General features: G+C 45.7%; 2 protein-coding genes across 2 annotated transcripts; both read left to right on the top strand.

Moving 5' to 3' along the window:
- Nucleotides 1–4,396: 4,396 nt before the first annotated feature.
- RPL34 (ribosomal protein L34) lies at nt 4,397–7,718 on the top strand. Its single transcript, XM_083833726.1, has 5 exons — nt 4,397–4,459; nt 4,875–4,948; nt 5,047–5,146; nt 5,894–5,997; nt 7,592–7,718. Exons 2-5 carry the CDS (start codon nt 4,884–4,886, stop codon nt 7,674–7,676), a joined length of 354 nt encoding a protein of 117 aa, XP_083689852.1. The 5' UTR covers nt 4,397–4,459; nt 4,875–4,883; the 3' UTR covers nt 7,677–7,718.
- Nucleotides 7,719–8,995: 1,277 nt separating this feature from the next.
- Nucleotides 8,996–13,416, top strand: OSTC (oligosaccharyltransferase complex non-catalytic subunit). The gene is made up of 4 exons (XM_083833724.1): nt 8,996–9,226; nt 9,481–9,574; nt 11,234–11,431; nt 12,774–13,416. The coding sequence occupies exons 1-4, from the start codon at nt 9,088–9,090 to the stop codon at nt 12,790–12,792; spliced, it is 450 nt and encodes a 149-aa protein (XP_083689850.1). The 5' UTR covers nt 8,996–9,087; the 3' UTR covers nt 12,793–13,416.
- Nucleotides 13,417–13,852: the final 436 nt, after the last annotated feature.

The raw sequence follows: 13,852 nt of genomic DNA, 5'->3' as shown, positions 1-13,852 counted from the left end.
ATTCTGGACACCCAAAATTAAGGTAACCAGAATCAGCGTGCACATGGCTGATTACGCTGCCAATTAAGTGGTTTACCCAAGTCCACCAATGTCTATTAGGAAGCTGTGTCAGGGAGGGCACTTTGCCACTCCGACCCCCCATTTCAGGCCCCAGAAAGCCTGCTGTTTCCGCAGGAGACAAGCGGCTGTACGCCCCACCTCGAGCAGCTGCCGTCTGCGGGAAGGAGCAGAGATGTGCTCGTCTTGAGCAACGCGGGAGGCATTTCCAGCAGGAATCTTTGTGGAGATGTGAGCTGCCTGTAGCACCGTACGCATCGCTGGGAAAAGACTGCCTCTGTGCCCTGGGTGCCTGGATGGCCAGAAGGCTTAGACGTGAGCAGCAGACAGGATTTAGCTTGTGTTTGACACCGGGGATGAAGTGCAGCCTGGAGGAGCTACACAGAGCTCCTTTATTTTACCACTGCTCCGTACGATGGACGGGTGGACCAGCATAAAACTGCTGCACCAGAAGGACCGACAGGGGAAATGTCGTAGGCCAGGGACCGCTACCTCGTCTCAGGGACTAGATGAAGTGCACCCACAAAAAGCCACTGCGGAGAACCCACGTCTCAGCCACGCGCTCTGCTCACAGGCTCGGTGCTGTGCTCCCTCTTAACCAGCTTCTGCAGGGGGAGGGGGAACGTGCACAAAGCCCATTTAATTAGGCTTTGTGTGGGAAGGACGAGCTCCATCCCAAGTGAAATGGAGGATTACACGTCTCCTCCAGATGGCAAAGAGAAAGTAAGCAGGTGTGAGCATGGGGCCTACCTGTATTGGTTTTAATCAGCAACTTTAAGCAAACTCAGTGTTCTCATCAGAAAAGGGGAAAAATAAACAGCTGAGCACTGTGATTCATTTACACTTCAAATATACTTTGAGTTGGTTATTCCTCAATTAATCAAATAGCTGGTGTATCCCTAAAGTAGTGTAAAGTGACACGCTGTGTGAAATCAATTTTCCCTTCCAAAATCATTAAATTCAGTAGCCTGTGACTACATCCCTGCTAATTCTAGTACCGGTCCTTTCATCCTCCATTAACTTTGGCACGCCTAACAGGCTGTCAAAAATAATTTCCCAGAACGTAAATAATTCAGAAATTAAAAATTAATAAATAATAACAGAGAGCTACTGGGAGATAGACTGGGTCAATTAGTCAGCTCTGCATTCTGTTTCTTCGCAGCAGGGGGGCAGCCACATTCGTTACTGGAATCTTTCCTCCGATTCCTAGGTCTGATTTACGGCTCTTCATTACTGGATCCAGTCAGACACAATTACCTCCATCACTATCTCAGTTCCTAACTTCAAAGAAACACACATTTTCTTGTCTGCTTTTTTTCTCCTTGCAGCAGCCTCAGCTTGACGTCCCTGGAATTTCTTCCACGCGGACTAATTAATAAGACTTTGACTTATCATATTCACTTCTCTTCTTTGATGTCCTACCTTAGTCAATCATCCTATTTAATTAGAATTTCAATGATAACTTTACTTATCTCGTGGCTAGATGTAAATTAAAATAACGGGATTTTAATTCTCTTTCTTACGGGGTTATGACATTTCTGACAGAAAAAGTTTCAACCCAAATACGATGTTATGTACTTCCTATGCTAGGAGTGCATTCCACTAAATTGTTTTTCCCTTTGCTACAAAATAATTTTGCTTGTTTAACAAGCTCCACTGAAATGGAAATGAACTACAGTCTCTTGTAATGTAATTTGCACAGGTCCGTGTTGTGAAAGGTTACATTGATGTAAATGAATATAATCAGATTGTGACACGTGCCACATAGTTAACAAGGAAAAGGAACGTGATTTTTAGGGAAAGAAAAAGGCTCCAGAGAGATAATGGACCATGGGACATCTTCCTCTTTGTGCCCTTTCAGTCAGTTCCTAGTACGTTTGCAAGGTTTCTTGCTCTCTTTTCTCATTTAAGGATCTAATCCTGCTGTTTGTATTTGAGAGCACACGAGGTTGGATTTTGATTTAAATGAGGCATTTCTGAAAGACATACCTACTGCTGCTCATAGAAATGTATTGTGGCTGAGGCTTAACAGGAGCAGTACCTCCCCCAGCCACCACGTTTTTTCTCTCTCTTTGGTACCCAGTATGTGCTTGCACACCGGCTTGCTTTCCTTCCCGTATCTTTTAGAACTTGCTGGTCTAGGTCAGTACGACATAGACTGGACACAGACAGGACAGAAGTGAATAAAAGTGAAAACAATCACTCATATTTTAATTGAAGCTTATGTGGCTGCACACCCCCTACGACTGCAGAGGCTACTGCAGTGTAGGGATCAACGGGGAGAGGCTGGTGGAGCAGCCGAGTCCCCGTGGGGCTTGGGAGATCCCTGGAAGTGAGGCAGGAGGGCTGGGAAAGCGAAGGACGAGGATTTCCAGGGGTCCAGCCAGGCTCATCAAGCCTTACCCGTTTTGGCACTAGTGCTTTTACTGAAATGGACTTTTCCATGAGTGTAGGAGAATGGTTGTGTACATAGGTAGGGATTTTCAGAAGAAGGAAAGGTAAGGAGAGGACTGTGTGAAAAAGAAAGTAAGAATGGTCAACATACCAAGAAATGGTCTTAAACCATGAACAAAGCAATCTTCGGGTACTAGAAACAGAACACGGTGACAACTGGCTGGCCCATGCAAGATGCCACACATCGCTCATCCGCCACCAGAGATGGTTATCCTTCTAGTCACCTATGGCTAGAAAAAAAGAGGTTTACAGTTTTATGCTGACTATAAGCAAATACACCCTGGAAACCAACCTCAAGTCTTCTTAAGGAAAAAGACCACATCCTCAGGCCCTATGTTTCCACTGATATCCTAGCAGGAAAAAAATGCTTTTTATCGGCTGCCACTGATGCTTTTCCAAGTTGGCAGGTTGTGCATTTGCTACTCCATCCCCTTTGTTGTATTCATGGAAAGAAGGAAGTACAGGAAGAGTTAGTGAGATGTGTTGGGCATGGAAAAAACCTACTCCCCAAAGAAACGGTTCAGTCCTACGGAGAGCCAGGAATAGCAGAGAACATGAGACTCACTTGTCTACCACTAATCCATTCAAAACGGGCTTAGCGAGCTCTTGCTTCAAATATTATCCCTACATTAGACCACACTAAACCATTTGTCATAAAGCTAACATTTCTAGATGCTCTCGCAAGCCATTTGCCTGACAGCTCTGCTCTTCTTACAAAATAAACTGAGAATGTTTGAAGAACTAGGCCAGAGCATGAGCAGCAGTGAGCCACTGAATTTAACTGGCAGCTCCTACAATTCATACCAGTTGAGTTTAGGGCCCAAACTGGTAAGCTCAAAAAATATCGATACTGTTGTTCAGTAATAAAATAGTAACCTGTTGCGCTTGCAACAGCTAAACTAAACTGTTCCATCATAATTTAATAGTGTTGTTCTTTTAACAATTGGATTCCGTTACACTTTTATATTTAGGCACGATTATTTAATCTAGTTTAATTGGATTTCTTATTCCCCTCAGGGTCTGGGGCCTAGAAAGTTCATATTAAATACTCTAATTGCTCTGAAATTTTCTTGTTGTCTGAAATATGCTCCTATTTTAAGTATACCCTAAAATCTAGTTCATAGACATTTTCTCCTCTTTCACGAATTAGAAAAAGTCTGACGTCCATAATTTGCACTTTAAAAGAGTCAATAATTAACCAAAATAATAATTATAGACGGAAAACAAGGAGGACGCTGCACAATGAACTGCAAGTCACAAATCGTAAATAAGGCCAGGAGCGCACATCAAAGGTTTCTAAGTGCACGCTGCTCTCCGAAAGCAAAGCTAAGGCAACTAATGAGGGTGTCCATAGCCTACATATTTTACGTGCGGGTCCCTGACGTGGTATGGGCCTGCGGGGTACAGCTGGCGGAGACCCCGACAGCTGCCCGGTTTGCTTGGCTGGCACAGCGGTGGTGCTGGTGGTCCCCGAACAGGAAAGTGACTGCGTGCGAGGGCTGGGTGTGGGTACTGCTGGGCTTCAGACGCCACTCTGGGGCAAAGAGAGGCAAGGTGCGAGTCCTGTCCTGTGCTGCCTGGGGCCGGTGGGCGAGCGGGTATGGTTTGTACTGGGAGCAGGGCCTTGCACGTGCGAGGTTTGTGTGAGAGCACCGCTCCCAAAGCCACGTTACGGAGACTACATGCTGATGTTTTAGAAAAACGACATTTAATAAATAAATTGATAGATGGATGCGTAGATAGATGGATGAACGGATAGTCGTGCCGCCTCCCCCTGCTCGCCCTACAACATGGCGGCGCCCCCGCCGTACAACATGGCGGCGCCCAGCCACCTCCACCGCCGTACAACATGGCGGCCTAGAGGAGGGCGCTTCCGTGTCCCTCAGCGCCACTATTTCAACCCCGCCGCGCGCGCTTCCGCTTCCTCTTCCGGCTCGGGCGGTGTCAGGTATGGCGGCGGGCGGCGGGGGCTCCGCGGCCTCCATCCGCCGCCTCCATCCGCCGCCATCCGCGGCGCGGCGACACCCGGGGGGTGCGGGGGGGCCGGGGCCGGGGCCCGGGGCGTCGGTGCCGCAGCGGTCGCCAGGCCCTCAGGGAGGGGAGGCCTCGGGCCGCGGCAGCGCAGGGTGAGGCCTTGCCTCGTCTTGAGTCTTCGCCACAAGCCTCGTTCTGCTCGCAGCCCCGTCGCGTTGTTTATTGTTTAGCGGTGTTGGCTGTCGCAAGGAGGTATTTCGGTTCTCTCCATCCTGGCACAGAATCGGTAGCTGCTGGGTCTGTTTCAGCTCGGTGCTTCCGTGCAGGTGATGCTGGCAGCCTCTGGGTGGAAGCCGAACGCTCAAACCAATCTGTTTTCCTTAATTAAGGTGTGAAAAATGGTTCAGCGGCTGACCTACCGCCGTAGGTTGTCCTACAACACAGCTTCCAACAAGACCAGGCTGTAAGTAAGACGTAGCTTCTAAGGAAATCCTCATTTAAGAAAAACAACGTTTAAGTTTTGATTGTTTCCTTAACAGAATGTTTTCCTGCTGTGTTTAGGTCCCGAACACCTGGGAACAGGATTGTTTACCTTTACACCAAGAAAGTAGGGAAGGCACCAAAGTCAGCATGTGGTGTATGCCCAGGGAGACTTCGTGGTGTAAGTCTTGGGATTAACAGCATAAGACTTTGACAGCTTTTATTATTTTAAATGCAAACAACTTTATCAAATAAGGTGTCTGTTTCTTGATGGTTTCAAGAATATCCTTTAAAATATGGTCATCTGAGTGTTGTGAAGTGTAGCTGGTAAAACAAGCTTTGAAAGCTTAAGGAACAAGTGCTTTTTTTTTTTAGTGCTTGTGATTCTCACTGGTATTATCTAAACTTGTTATATAAATTAACTTGTAATTGACTGAAATTTTTCAAGCTAGACCTAGATGAATCTGTAACAGGTTTAAAGGTTAGAATTGGACCTATTAGACTTTCAAAAACATAGGTCAAGTTGACTATAATTTTTAGAAAAAATTAGTGACTTTTTCGTAACAGGCTGTTATCTTCCAAAATGTTTTCCTGGTTTAATGTTGCTTTTAACAGTGATCAGAGTGCTCAAGTCTTGTTGTCAGTCAGTTTCTACGCTTGGGAAGATGATCCTTTTTAGTAAGCAGATTTTAATTATGAGTATATTGGGAAACCTGTCTGGTGGAATGAAAAAGTTCGGTTCTGGAATGCTGAGGGTGGCATGTAGAACACCCTGTGGCTGCAGTCACTTCTTGCATGTTGAATAGTTAACTGTAGGTGTTGCTGCTTTTTAAAGACAAACTGTACAAGTGAATTTTCTCAATGCAACTGTTACTCAAAGTTGGGGCCTGCTATCTTATGATATGCTTCTAATTTTTGCTTTCTGTAGGTTCGTGCTGTGCGTCCTAAAGTTCTTATGAGGCTGTCAAAAACAAAGAAGCACGTCAGCAGAGCCTATGGCGGCTCCATGTGTGCTAAGTGTGTCCGCGACAGGTGAGCTCACAACGGGATAACTTTGCTCTTGAGGTGACTTCATACGAGTTCTGCATCTTAACCGTGTCTTCCTAGTGCAAGTCAAAATGCTAGAGACTCTTTCCTGATGTCAGTGTAGGAAAACAGAGAGGGTAAGCACGGGACACATTAGCAGTGAGGTGTGCAATTTTCCCCCAGGATTTGAGCTGGTTAGTTAATGTGTTTGGAACTCCTCTGTGGAAGGTTTGTTCTTTGTGGTTTCAAACTGTACTGGTGTGTAGGTGCTAAACATTCCGTTCCTTCTGCATTTTTGTATTCTTCCCTCAAGAGTAAAGGCTTTTCTCTTCTGCTTCCTGTTTTGTCTTGTGCAAAGATAGTAGTGAAAAATCAACTTCGGACGTCTGTGGTGTTTTGGGATTTAGTGGTACTAATTGTTAGCATATTAAGCATCTTCTATGTGATTAAGCTTACAGATGACCTTTGGTAGGTCTCCTTGAACCGAGTTTTATTGTGTAACAGCTGCATATCTGTATAATTCCTTGACAAGTTTGAGCACCAATGCATATTACAAAGAATGTGTCTGCTTTGTGAATGGTAATCAAAGCAGATCTCCAGAGTCAACAGTCTACTGCCAGTTTTTCATCTGTAGTGCACATCTTTCCAGCATCTTGTTTTTTTTTTGGCTTCTGTGATCTAAACTAAATCACATCAGGTGGCACTGAAGGCTGATTGTTACAGCTGCAGACCTTGAGCAAAACTTTTTTCTGTTAAAAGACATTTTTTCCTCAGTGTTTTCACAAACACTGTGAGCTTGGTAGGTCATTTTTTTGTAGATGAGTGTATCTTTTATGCCTATACACAAACGAAAGCGCAGTCACCTCCTTCCCTGTAATTGGCAGGTCTTTCTCCTGTGTCTAAGCCTTGTTGGTAGGCTTTGTGTGCTGTAAAAATAGCCATAGGTATCATACACACGGAGTAGCATTTTCCTGTTTTGAGATAGGACGGTCTATATGGTATGTGTGTGGTAAAACTCACTCACCAAACAGGCTGTTGATGTGTGAGTACTATCGTGTGTATCTATCTGCTTAGTGGCCCCATATCTGTTCAAGAAGTAATTGTATTTAGATATGATTTGACCTGCCGGAGTTTTTTTTGTTGATGTACAAAGAAGCAGTAATCCTGAGAGGGCAGCTCTCATTTTGATAACTGAACTCACATAAATTTTTCTGTAGTTATAAGAAAGAACTTGTGTGAACAGCTGGTCAGTTCCCTTACTTTAAGAACTGTAAAATTAGTTTGCCAGTGAGGAGTTCTGCTTTTTACCTTTAGTCAAGTCACTTACTTTCCTACTGTTTAGCCGTTGGGTTGATACCCTTATCTGCCTACAAGCCACTAACCCTAAATTTGCGAGTACATGAAGCCTTCTTCCCAAACCTCTACATTTCTTGGTGCCACTGCCCCTGTCTTTTGATGCTGGCAAGAACACAGACAGCTCCTTTATGTAAAGTGGAGTACCACACAGTGCTGCAGTCAGCAAAACTAGCTGCAACTTTCTTATTTTTGTGTTCTTGCTTAGCTGTATACACGTCCTCATGGTGTTGATTTTCCTTTCCAGGATCAAGCGAGCTTTTCTCATTGAGGAGCAGAAGATCGTCGTGAAAGTGTTGAAGGCACAAGCACAGAGCCAAAAGTCCAAGTGAATCTCTTTGTATTTTCTGCCCAATAAATGAAAGTTCCACTTCCCTGGTGTCCTGTCAGTCCGCGTGCTCGTGGAGGCTTGTGGGAGCTTCTCACAGCTTGTTAAATGCAGAACCGGGGTGTGACGTGGCACGCTGTCAGTGAGGGTGCTGCCTGCAGACGGGAGTGAAGCATGTGGGATGAAGTCCACTTAAACAGGACTCCCAGCTCTGTCTCGCGGTCCTGGAGACAGGTCGGAGTAACTGTGAGCAATGCAGGTTATTTTACGGCACCAGCTGTGTGCGAGGTGATCAGAGGATGTCTGAGATAGAAAAGTGAAGAGACGGGCTAAAGACTGGAAGGCAGTGTCAGGTGAAGAGGAAGAGAGCTAGAACAAGCCTAAGGTAGATTTATTTTTTTTGGTAGCGTGTGCCTGTGGTTTACTGCTGCTTGAATCTGAGGGGCAGGGGAAGGGAATTGGCTTCTCAGAGCAAGTGCTTCAGCAGCCGTTCCACGCACAGCTCCCTCTGGATTCGGGAGGAAGCCCCGGCAGCTGTTCCGTTGTCCTGTGAGGTGCTTCCTGGGTCAGCAGCTGCCGGCGCAGTACAAGCACAGCTCCGGATGTGACAGACTAGCTCCAGGAGCTGGATTTTGGAGTGGCAATTCAGGCTCTGGCATTGCAAGCTGCACAGAGTTATTTTGGATCTGTTGCGCTGTCACTGATGTCATGTCAGGAGCAGCTGTGGAAGGTGGAAATGGTTTTGTTTCCTCTGCTCAGTGCTGTTTAAACGTGGCCGTAGCTACCCGGGAATGCTTCGGCACCCCAGGGATAACCCTGACCTGTAGGCGCGGTGTCCTTGACCCCAATCCTGGGAGTTCTCCCTGCAAAAAGCGACCCTCAGGCTTTTTGCCGGCTGTGTATTCCCGCCCTGCCCCCGGCGGGAGGAGGAGGGGAGCCCCCGGCGCTGCCCGCTGGGGGCCGAGCACCCGGGGCAGGTTCATTCATCCTCCCCTGCGCCGGCCCCGCCCACCGCCCCGGGGGGCGTGGCCTCCCATTCACGCGCACCGCCCCGGGGGGCGTGGCCTCCTGTAGCCCCGCCTCCCCGAGCGCCCCCTCCGTTACCCGGCACCGACACGTCGACGCTGGTAGGCCCTGGCAGGCGTGTAAAACGCGCGGCCTCACCCTGAGGAGCGTTGTGCTTCCGACTGGAGGAAAAAAAAAAACATTATTATTTTTAATTATTTTGCGTAAACCCTGCGGTGATTTCGCTTTAAGGTTTAGATGTGATTTATTTTTATTTTTTTTAATTCCCCTCTCTTTGTTGTTGCCCTGCCAGGACGCAGCCGCGCGCCCGGTTCCGCCCGGCCGCCAGCCCCGCTCCGTTCCGCTCCGTTCCGCGCCGTGCCGCCATTTGGTGCCCGCCGCCCGCCGGCATGGAGGCGCTGTTCCGGCTGCCCTTCGCCGTGCTCGAGTGCCCCAACATCAAGCTGAAGCGGCCGGGCTGGGTGCACATGCCCTCGGCCATGACGGTGTACGCGCTGGTGGTGGTCTCCTACTTCCTCATCACCGGAGGTGGGACGCCGCCGACAAAAGGGGAAAGCGCCCCGCTGCCAGCCCCGTAAACCCCCCTAAACCCCCGTGAAATCCCCGTGAAATCCCCCTTTCCTGGCAGCTCGCCCCGCCTGTAGCCGCTCCTCAGGCTTTTCCCCGAGTTACACCCGTTCCTGGGGCGCTTCGCCCCAGCCATAAGCGTCCTTGTGGTGTTTCGCCAGTTCTCCCCCGTTTTGTACGATTCGAACCCAATTCCGTGCCTTGTTGCCTCGCAGGGATCATCTATGACGTGATCGTGGAGCCTCCCAGCGTGGGGTCGATGACGGACGAGCACGGGCACCAGAGGCCGGTGGCCTTCCTGGCCTACAGGTAGGAGGAGGGCAGGGCTCTGCACCCCTCCTGGGGAGCAGACGGGGCGCACGCAGCTGGGTCAGCCCGCTCCGAGCCCCCAGGAACCACCTGGGGACTGCAGGATCCACCCCGTAACTGCCCTCGGTCTCCAAATTAAAAAATAAAAGTGCCTGGAATTAATGGAAGTAGATAACTAAGTCCTCCCAAAGCCTTTGGGAGTGAACGCTTTGGTAAGAAACAAGCTTTGATCTGGCAGCGCTTTCCTTTATTTCAATCCCTTCGCTGTTAAAAGTTGAGGTTTGTAATGGGTGCAGACGTATTTGGCCGCATTTCATAGGATATTTCATAGCAACGTAAGTAATGTTTGGGAGAATTTAAGGTCTGGCCTTTCAGCTTCTAGTGTAATTGGGACTCCTGTAGCTGAGGGTGGGGAAAATAGTTACAAATACACAATGGCGTCTTCCCTGGGTCTGTTTGCATCTGCTACTGAAAATAAGCTGGAGACTGCTTAGTCAAGAATTGCTCTGACAAGTATTAAATCTATAGTTGTAACTTTTGTTTGATCTGCTTTTGTGTCTGTATGTGGAAACAATGGCATGTGGATTTTTTTCTTGTAAAATACCAAAAACGTTCTGTAAGTCCTCAGAACGTGGGTACCCCATGTATAAATTTATGCATGCCTCGCGTATAAGCTTTGACTTGGACTGGACGCGGTGTGTGACTCAGGCAGGGTGGGGCTGCTGCAGGGTGCGTGGATCACTGCTGCGGGGAGCTGGATGGCACTTCAGTGCAATTCTGTGACAGCAGCGTGAAAGAAGATGGAATTGGTTGTTTTCAGGATTTGAGGCAATAATGATTATCTTCATTTCCGTTTTAGCATACATTGCAGTTTCAGTCGTACCACTGTTAAAAAGCTGCCAGTATTGCTGATGGCAGTGATAGAAAAAGGCTCAGTGAGTGTTGCAGGCAGAAGGCTCCTCATCCAGGTGCAGTATTTTTTCAGCTGCTCGGCTTCCCCTCTCTGCCTGAGCTCTGTAAGAAGGGAACCCAGCTGTGAGGACTGACAGAGAGCCGAGGCGCTTTCAGGCCGGTCCCCACAACCTGTGTGCAGGCCCAGTGAGTGAGGAGCGAAACGTGCTGCAGGCAAGAAACATTTCTGCCGTGTGCTGGAACCTGCTGAGGTGCTTCATGAGGTGACACAGTGCTTGGAGTGGGATTTGTACCAGGATGAGAATTTGGGTGCTGCTGCCTCAACGTCAGGGTAGAAATAAGACTTGGAAAACCCAGTGGCCCCAGGGTCACGGTTCCATGCTTTGAGTCGTCTGTGAAAACTGCTGCTACTTTTGGGGTAGATCTTTCTGAAAACTGATGAGTTTGTGTTGTATCCATTAATATACCCTGTGGCATATAAAACCACTAGTATGCTTGTCTGTTCACCTTGCAGTCAGTCCAGGAGATAAATTACAATTTAAAGCTTTAATGTAATTGCATAACATAAATTCCTAACATAAAGTAAATTTGGAAGGTCAGCCATCAAACTTAATCATTTTGTGCATTTGTACAGCTAAAGAAGGTTGAGTAGCTGAATTTTGAAACGTAAATAGTTTTCTCTGAATAACCTCTAACTCTTTCTTCCTCCCTTTCCTCCCCCACCCCCCTTGTTTGTTGGTCTTGTAGAGTAAATGGACAATATATTATGGAAGGGCTTGCATCTAGCTTCCTCTTCACCATGGGTGGCTTAGGATTCATAATTCTGGATCGATCCAATGCACCAAATATCCCCAAGCTGAATAGGTTTCTCCTGCTCTTCATTGGATTTGTCAGTGTGCTTTTGAGCTTCTTCATGGCCAGAGTTTTCATGAGGATGAAATTACCGTAAGTGACTTAAAACTCTTTCTGCTTTTCTTCCTTTTTATGGTTTACGTGTGCCTATATTAAATTTAAGAGTAGCAGAAAACAAAACCTGGGATGCTGAACGTCTCTAGCTTGGCTATAAGTTACTTTTCTTCAGTGCTTTTGTGGAACAAGCTGTCTTGAATGAGGTGGGGAAACTTGGAGCTGACTGCTCTGAGATTGTGCTGTGGTTCAGAAAGATGACAGATTTGCTAAGTCAGACAATACGATTAGTGAGTCTGAGTCGTAATAAATTTTAAGGTAGGCTGAATACGTGCTGGATAGATAAAAGTAATTACAAGGCAGGGCTTTGGAGAAAAAGGATATATCAAGGAACTTCAAGGAAGACAAATGAATCATTTATACCAGCAATATATGGCAAAGGTCATAACTAGAAGAACCGATGCCAGGAGTAATGGGCGTTTAGAAACATCCAAAGCTGTCCTAAAGTAAAGATGATGTCTTTTATTTTGTCGTCGCTGGAAGACTCAACGTAACATTGAAACATACAATGTGTGTGACGTTTCAATACACCTAACTCACAGACAAAAAGTAGGAAAAATAACACAGCTTTGAGGCCGTGTTATAACAAAACACGGGATTTTCAATTTTTGTTTTTTCTTTCTTGCTCCATCTGTTTCATTTAGAATAGCTGAAGCCAGCAGTTTGAAGGTACCGACAGTTAATTTCTGGAGTAGCACTTTGGGGTGTTGACTTAGTTATGTCAGTCATTGCTCCTTTCTCAAATGTTTGTTTAACCTTTGCAGTGCAGTAGAAATGTTGTTTCATAATGCACCGGGGATTCCCTGGCAGTAGGCAGCTGGATAGGGACTTGCTATACGTTTTCTTGTTTCATTGTGCATGTATGTCTTATCAGTTCTCTTTCTTAAATTCTTTAAAGAAACAAGGCTTCAGGGAAGTTGAAAAGAAAAAGAGACCAGAGTTGTGTTCAGAGCCAGAGAATGTCAGATTATACGGAATATCTTGACGCTGGTAGTTTGCGTAAAGGGTACAAAGAAAGAAGCTTTCGTAAGGTGCAAGCCGGGCTTCAAAAATTCTAAATAAGTGCTGAAGTTGGATTGAGAGCAAGTTAGTCCATTTTCAGTGTTCATTAAAGAAAATCAGCTGAGGAAGGAGAGTGTAGTTAAGCCTGTTTGTACCTGAATGGGATTTAAATATGCGATTTAAATGGGTTTTAAATAGCTTTGATGTGAAGGGTGTTTTGGCACTGAGGTTTTTGTTTTAAGACTGTAAGTCTCTTGCTTTTTGAGGAGGTCCTGCCTGTGTTTGCTAACTTTTTTCCTAATTTAATTTTATTCTGCAGGGGCTACTTGATGGGTTAGTACCTCTTGCAACGTGTGAAAGCCCAAGCTGAATTTAATCCTCTTCATGAAGTGTTTAAGAAGCAGCAAGAAACAAATTCCATTGTCACTATCAACAGGAAAGAGACCTAAACGTGAGAAGCAAGTGAGGAAAGTGTGCTCTCTCTGCAAACAAACTTTTATTACCAATGGCTGATTTATAGTTTTAAAACAGCGTTTTATCATTGCTGTTCTAGAGCTTTTGAAAAGAGAAAGTTACCTATATATTTTTTTTTAATCTGACTTGGCATGAAATAGAGAACCTGTCTTCATTTACCCTGAAATGAGAATTAGCCATTGGTTTGACAGTTCGTTATTGCAAGGTCTGTCCCCTCTTCCCTCTGCGGGAGGATTATATGTGTGAATTGGAGAAGAAACACCTGAAACATTTCTTTCCAAGTTATAATTAGAAAGTAAATAAGTTTGGATACTTTACAGTCCGAATTAATGTGTCTGAAATGATTTCAGAGACACCTTTTGCCTTGTTATTAATGGCTCTATATGAGCAAATCCATATGTGCACCGGGAGAGGCAAACTGTATGAATGTGCATTTGTTTTTGAAAAAATGTACGAAAAGAGCCAAATAAAAGTTATTTTCTACAAAATTGTTTGAATTTCATGCATTTTCTGAAGCTTTTTCTTGAGTATGCATGGCCTATTCTGCATACATGTTTTGAGATGCCATACTATACAATGAGCACATCATTTCTGCTTAGTTTTTCACTGTTGGGTAGTGATTTTTTTTAGTATCAGGGACAAGAGACCTCATATTTTCTGTGAACTTGTACTGTATCTAAATGATATGCTGTTATCAGTAATCGAGCGAGCTGTTACTTTTTTGTTTGAGAGACAAGGCTCCAACTTTTTTTTGGTCTTCATTTAAAAGATGGAATGTTACCATTGTACTTCATTAAAATGTATTGTGTTCTGAAGGTGGAAAAGATCCTTCTAAATCTCCATAAATGTCTTGTCGGCAAGCCACATGTGTTTGAAGCACTATTTTTGTCTGTATAATAATTGTCAGTGAGGTTTTTTTTATTC

Source organism: Anser anser, assembly GCF_964211835.1.
Source record: "Anser anser genome assembly, chromosome: 4".
NCBI classification, from domain to species: domain Eukaryota; kingdom Metazoa; phylum Chordata; class Aves; order Anseriformes; family Anatidae; genus Anser; species Anser anser.
This window is presented reverse-complemented; position numbering and strand designations above follow the sequence as displayed.

Excerpts from the sequence above, each read along its gene's own strand:
- OSTC (XM_083833724.1), top strand. The coding sequence starts at position 9,088 with ATGGAGGCGCTGTTCCGGCTGCCCTTCGCCGTGCTCGAGTGCCCCAAC. Across the intron at positions 9,227-9,480 it reads CTACTTCCTCATCACCGGAG|GGATCATCTATGACGTGATC; the intron begins GTGGGACGCCGC and ends GTTGCCTCGCAG. Across the intron at positions 9,575-11,233 it reads GTGGCCTTCCTGGCCTACAG|AGTAAATGGACAATATATTA; the intron begins GTAGGAGGAGGG and ends TTGGTCTTGTAG.
- RPL34 (XM_083833726.1), top strand. The coding sequence starts at position 4,884 with ATGGTTCAGCGGCTGACCTACCGCCGTAGGTTGTCCTACAACACAGCT. Across the intron at positions 5,147-5,893 it reads GCCCAGGGAGACTTCGTGGT|GTTCGTGCTGTGCGTCCTAA; the intron begins GTAAGTCTTGGG and ends TGCTTTCTGTAG. Across the intron at positions 5,998-7,591 it reads GCTAAGTGTGTCCGCGACAG|GATCAAGCGAGCTTTTCTCA; the intron begins GTGAGCTCACAA and ends TTTCCTTTCCAG.